This window comes from Brachypodium distachyon, chromosome 3, assembly GCF_000005505.3.
Source record: "Brachypodium distachyon strain Bd21 chromosome 3, Brachypodium_distachyon_v3.0, whole genome shotgun sequence".
Taxonomy (NCBI): domain Eukaryota; kingdom Viridiplantae; phylum Streptophyta; class Magnoliopsida; order Poales; family Poaceae; genus Brachypodium; species Brachypodium distachyon.
Window position 1 is genome coordinate 49905340 of NC_016133.3, and position 6864 is coordinate 49912203.

Sequence of the window (6864 nt, forward strand, 5' to 3'; positions counted from 1 at the left end):
TATGGGACGGATTGAGTATATTTTTGTAGGAGTGGGTTATTATTGGGTATTAAAAAAAGCTGTAGCAATTACCTATGTTCTCAATATAAATGTAAAAAGTTTTAACTTTGTCCTAAGTCAAATTTCTTAAACTTTGACCAAGTTTATAGCAAAAATATAACAACACCTAGAATATGAAATAAGTATACTGCTCCCTCCGACCGGTATTACTTGTCTCAAATTTGCCCAAATACGGATGTATCTATGTGTAAAAGTGTCTAGATACATGATATTTCGACAAGTAATTCCGACCGGAGTGAGTATGAAAATATATATCATGATAGATTTATTAAAACTAATTTATATTAGACGTTGGCAGATTTTTCTATAACTTGGTCAAAGATTAAGAAGTTTGACTTAGAACAAACTTAAAACTTTTTATAACTAGAAACGGAGTATATATCAATACATGACCCCCAATTTTAACTTTGTTTACTAATTAACACCAATACTTGACCCCCAAATTTTAACTTTGATTACTAATTAACATCATGTACGAACGACTGGTTGGCTAATGAACAAATTTTTTTTACTAATCAAAGACGCCTACAAACACACAAAAACAAACATGATGATTTATTTCAAAAAATATCAGCTACTACAAATATAGTCTGACATACACATGACCTATCAGTGCAAACAAGTGATTGACAAATTCAACACGTGAACTTATTTTTTTTGTACATATATGATTTATATACCACAAATGATCAATCGTCTTGGGCAGGGATTGTCATTTCACAAATCTTCTGGACTATGTATAGTTCTAGATGCACAACTAAATATCGTACAAACAATCAATTAGTTTGGACGCAAATATTGATCGACCAACTGAGCTCGCAATATTGTAAACTTAAAATTGTGAATTACGATCTAGAACACATAAAAATAAAAAGTTGTGTCATATTAAAAACTTGGTATAATTTCATACTTCTACATGTAGTGTGGTTAGTTACATCTACTTTTCTATATGTATGTATTTTAGCTGATCTCCTTTATATCGATTAATATCCAAACTTCATTTGAATGTATATGGTTTAGTGAGTTTATTAGTTCTGTGTTTGTAGCAACCATCATGCTCATTATCCGCGCACTTTTCTTCTGCTCCAATAGCACATATAAGTGGCACACACCTTATATATTCAGTACTTTTTAAAATTGTACATCGAAATATCAGTGAAAATGTTTCCGGCGCAATTGCACGGGACACCATGCTAGTTTAATCTAAACTTAACATGTCTATTGTAATGTAAAAAAAGACAAATCAAGTACTACTGTTTTTCAATACCACAACCAATACTGTTTTTTCACAATACAAAGTACTTCCTCCGTCTGGTATTAAGTGTTGCAACTTTGTATAGATAAGCATGTATCTAGACGTGTTTTAGTATGTAAAAATATTACGTATTTGCATGGTTCGAAAAACCAATCCGAAATCCCTTGCAGCCTATATCATCGATTTTTTTTTTGATGAAATGCAGCAACACTGTTTTTTTGTTTTTTATCAAGGAGGAATAACGGCAGAAAGTTTCACCTACGATCTGTCCGTCAAAATAAGTTGTACCTATCAGGACATTTCGTCCATTTGAATGGTATTCACTATTCACAGTCTGCATAACCGTAGAAACACGGCAGTTTCGCGTCCAAATTTTGTCCGTATTGAATGCATACAAGTTTACTTGACCAGCTAATACGTCCGAGAAAAGCAAGAGATGAATTATGTCCGCACAATGCGTTCTGAAAGCAAAAACACCACCAAGAACCAAAAACGCATTTGGAAACGAGAATCTTGGACTAGTAAACCGATACACGTATGGTGCTGAATTTTGGCAGGACTGAAACCACTCGTGATAAGTCCGCTGCACACGCAGAAGAAGAATTTTTATGTCTGGTTCCTGCAGAAAAGTATGCAGCACGGACAACCGGTAGCGATCTGGATTGGAGGCGACATGCCAACAATATTGTCCAGCTCAAATATATAGCGACAGCAGCGGTAGGTAACAAGAGACAAGTAGCAGCGGAAGGTTTGTTTAACCGCCCGGTAGCCGAGGACCGAGCTCTAGGCTGCCGGCGGTCAAGCTAAGATAAAGCGTGAGTGCTGGCAATGTAAGTATGTGGCACAAATTTACTGTAGAACCTGCATTTAAACCCCTGGGCCTGAGCCAGCTGAGCATTGAAATCTAAGTACAAACCACCGGCAATGGGAACCTGCTGAAGATGGCGTCTTGTGCGCTCCTGCCGCCGAGCAGAGGTATACTATTGTCTCTTCTCACAATTATCTGCTGTGACATAGTAGGAAACTACTTGGTGTTTTTTTCCTTTTGACTGCTAGCAGAGCCTTAAGTAAACTTCAGCTGTAAGCACATGCGTTGCCTGGATCGTAGGTGAATTCGGCAGTACCATACGTTTTGCAGTGCTTTGTCACTGACGCCCTATAGGCTGTAGCTCCCCTGATGGACATGATAACTCGCTAATTCATCTGACATAGGAGTATAACAAGTGTCGGACATTTAGTACAAAGTTGTAGGAAATATCATTTATGTGCCTTATATTTTTGTAGGTAACACGGGGCTCATGTCCGATCAACCCGTGAAACTCAAGATGCTTGTTCTACTGGCGTTTCTGCTGCTGTCTTATGGAGCTGGCGATGTCCAGTGCGCAACGGTGCATGCGAACATCACAGACATCCTATCACTGCTCCATTTCAAAAAGGTCACCAATGATCCAACACAAGCCTTAAAATCCTGGAACCGAAGCACCCACTACTGCAACTGGAATGGTGTTATGTGCGACCCATCGTATCCAGGTCGCGTAGTGGGTCTGCTACTCGGTGGTCAAAGATTGTCCGGTCAAATCACCCTCTCACTTGGGAACATAACGTTCCTTCAGTACCTTAATTTGTCCCACAATGGCTTCTCCGGCCAGTTGCCTTCTCTGAATCAGTTCCATGAGCTGGTGCTCCTTGACCTGCACTCAAATTCACTGCGGGGGATGATAATCCCTGACTCACTCGTAAATTGTTCAAACCTACGGGTCCTGGATCTTTCTAAAAACATGCTAGAAGGTCCAATCCCTGCGGAAATAGGTTCGCTTTACAGTTTACGTGCTGTAGATTTTTCCTATAATAACCTGAACGGGGTCATCCCACCAACCTTCAGCAACGCAACCCAGCTACTATTACTTAGCGCTCAAGAAAATCAACTAGTGGGAAGCATTCCTGGTGAACTTGGGAAATTGTCCAATATGCTCACCTTGGGCTTTGGTGGCAATAGTCTGTCAGGCCCCATACCACCGCCAATCTTTAATCTGACATCTCTTCAGGTGTTAGATGGATATTTCAATATGCTAGAAATGGAATTACCACTTGACATTGGTGATACCCTCCCTAAACTCCAATCTCTTACCTTGGGCGGTAGCATGCTTAAAGGTCCTATCCCAGCTTCGCTAGGCAATGCATCAGGGCTACAAGTGATAGATTTAGGACATAATAGTTTCGTTGGAGAAATCCCTGATTTTGGAAAGCTATTAAACCTAACCCAGCTTATTCTCGAGTCTAATAAGCTTGAAATAAGGAATGGACAAAGCTGGGAATCCTTTTATGGACTAACAAACTGTAGATCACTAGAAATGCTCTTATTAGGTAATAATCAGCTTCAAGGAGCCATACCCGATTTGATCGGTAACTTTTCTACTGAATTCGCACATCTACAACTGAATGGAAACGATCTATCAGGAATAGTTCCTCCAAGCCTAGGAAACCTTGGTGGATTAATCGATTTGAGTCTAAGCAACAATAGTCTCTTTGGTTCAATTGAAGGATGGGTCACAAGTCTGAAAAATCTACAATCTCTAGATCTCGAAGGAAATAGCTTCGTCGGGTCCATTCCACCCTCTTTTGGCAACCTTTCAAAACTAACATTACTTTCTTTAGCAAAAAATGAGTTTGAAGGTCCCATACATCCCATCTTGGGAGAACTTACACGACTTTCAAGCATGGACCTTAGCTACAATAACCTCCAAGGTGAAATACCTCCAGAAATTAGTGGGCTTAAAGAACTCCGTATGCTGAATCTTTCATCTAACAAACTTACCGGAGAAATACCTAATGATCTGAGTCAATGTCAAAGCCTGGCAACCATCCAAATGGATCACAATAATCTCACGGGTCATATTCCGACCTCTTTCGGTGACCTTATGAGCTTGACCACGCTCAGCCTTTCCCATAATGATTTATCAGGCACCGTCCCAGCAAGTCTTCAACCTCTCAGCAAGTTAGACCTGTCTTACAATCAACTCCAAGGAGTAATCCCAACAAAAGGAGTGTTTGGAAATGCCTCAGCAGTTTCGCTTGGTGGAAATTCGGGGCTTTGTGGAGGAGTGCCCGAGTTGCATATGCCCTCATGCCCAGCTGCTTCTCAGAGAAATAAGATACGATATTACTTGATCAGGGTTTTAATCCCAATATTTGGCTTCATGTCGCTCATATTATTGGTCTACTTCCTACTCCTGGAGAGAAAAATGTCAAGAAGAACATATGAATCACATGCTCCTTTGGGTGAGCACTTCCCTAAAGTTTCTTACAATGATCTGGTTGAAGCAACATGGAATTTCTCCGATGCTAACCTGATTGGGAAAGGAAGCTATGGTACAGTGTACAAAGGAAAGTTGGTGCAGAATAAGATGGAAGTTGCAGTGAAGGTTTTTGACCTTGAGATGCGAGGCGCGGAGAGAAGTTTTATGTCCGAGTGTGAAGCACTGAGAAGTATTCAACATCGGAATCTTCTTTCCATCATAACTGCATGTTCTACTGTTGATAGCAACGGCAATCCTTTCAGGGCCCTAATTTATGATTTCATGCCCAAAGGGAACTTGGACATGTGGCTTCATCACAAGGGAGATGAAAAAAACAAGGGGGATGACAATGCTCATAAGAATCTTACTCTAACTCAAAGAATATCCATAGCTGTCAACATAGCTGATGCATTGGACTATTTACACAACGACAGCGAAAACCCCATCATCCATTGTGATGTTAAGCCCAGCAATATCCTTCTTGATGATGACATGGTTGCTCATTTGGGAGACTTTGGCATTGCGAGGGTTTTTCTTGATTCTAGGCCCAGACCAGCAGGCTCGACTAGCTCAATTGGTGTCAAAGGAACCATAGGGTATATCCCACCAGGTAAATTTGCTCTCTCCTATATTCTCAGTTATCTCTTTTCTTTTCCTTAAAAAACATGATGGTTAGAAAGTAACTTGCTGTGCATACAATATTTCAGAGTACGCAGGAGGAGCCCGTATATCTATTTCTGGGGATGTATATAGTTTCGGAATAGTGCTGCTGGAGATGTTAACCGGGAAAAGGCCAACAGATCCTATATTCAAGGATGGACTGGATATCGTTAACTTTGTGTGTAGCAACTTTCCACAGCAAATACCTGATGTTATTGATGTTCATCTCAAGGAAGAATGCAAGGAATTTGCTGAAGCAAGCGTGGTATCGGAGGATCCGGTTCACCAGTGCTTGGTGTCCCTCCTGCAAGTAGCACTCTCGTGCACTCGCCCACTCCCGAACGAAAGAGCGAACATGAGAGAAACAGCTAGCAAGATCCAAGCAATCAAGGCGTCATATATTGAGAGGAAAGAAAAGAAGAATATTTCATTATAGTTTCCAGTTACTCAGAGTCACAACTACATCTGCAGCATCTATATGTTGCCGTTTTGACCCAGGCTGATTGTTCTTCTTCTTTTATTTTTCCGGCCGTCTTCCTGGTGGCAGGGCCTTTATTTTCGTTTGAGTCTCTTCGCCGGATCTCTCTGGTGGGGTTTCTCCTTTTTGTACTTTGCCATCGGCTTATTCTTCTTAATGGAATCTTAGCAGCTCTCCTGCTAACTTTTAAGAAAAAAGCATCTATATGTTGCTCTTCCTCTGTTTGGCAATAACGATCTTCGTGGAAAAGATTAATTTAATTATTAGTACATATTTCTATGATCCTACTCAGGGCATGGACCCTAAATATTTAGATGGAGATGTTCTTGAAGAGACCTTCAAATTGTAATCATCTATCGTTCCGAATCCCACTACTCCAGAAAATCCCTCCAGTGACGGTCAAAAAATGGGGTTGGTGGCGGTGATCACGCCCGCCACCAATTCTGTGTCACTGGAGGTTTTAGCACCGGTGACGGGTAAAATACCCGCCACTGCTGCGCTGAGATCACCAATGGCGGGTAAAATACCCGCCACCGAAGACCTACAAACCGTCACTGGTAAATTCCTTCGGCACCACCCGAAAAGTGCGTGGAGTACAACAGTGGCGGACGAAGTACCCGCCACTGGACATTTCCAGTGGCGGTCTGTGGCCACCGCCACTAGAACCTTTCCAGTGCGTGGAGTATAGCAGTGGCGGTGGTTTATAACTGCCACTGGCACTATTTTTTCCCGAAAAAAAAATTATTTATAAAAATAAATATTCCTATAGCACAGAAATAGCAGGAATACAGCACATCACAGATAATAGCAGGAATACAACAACACAATATACAACACCAAAGAAACAGAATAGCAGCAAATATATTACAAAGTTCCACACGACTTAAACATTCAAGTCGCATGCATCTATACAAAGTGTTTGAAAGAATGAGCCACAAATAAAAGTATTCCACACAATTTAGCCACTTTTGGCGACAATCCTGCCGCCGTAGTAATCCCCGCTCGATTTGAGGACCTCCTTGTTGAGGATTTCACCGATGTCCTTCTGGGTCTCGTACACGAGAATTTCTGAGTTGTGCCCTAACTCGGTGTTGGCTAGAAACCAATTCCTCACT

At 41.1% G+C, this 6864-nt stretch overlaps 1 protein-coding gene across 2 annotated transcripts; it reads left to right on the forward strand.

Annotated features, from left to right (window-relative positions):
• The first annotated feature begins 2047 nt into the window (after positions 1–2047).
• Positions 2048–5965, forward strand: LOC100828115 (receptor kinase-like protein Xa21). 2 transcript variants are annotated; one of them, XM_010237400.3, is made up of 3 exons: positions 2048–2290; positions 2600–5221; positions 5319–5965. In XM_010237400.3, exons 1-3 carry the CDS (start codon positions 2257–2259, stop codon positions 5705–5707), a joined length of 3045 nt encoding a protein of 1014 aa, XP_010235702.1. In that variant the 5' UTR covers positions 2048–2256; the 3' UTR covers positions 5708–5965. The 2 variants fall into 2 exon arrangements, with proteins under 2 accessions (XP_010235702.1, XP_024316996.1); XM_024461228.1 differs by having other exon boundaries at positions 2050–2290; positions 4277–5221.
• Positions 5966–6864: the final 899 nt, after the last annotated feature.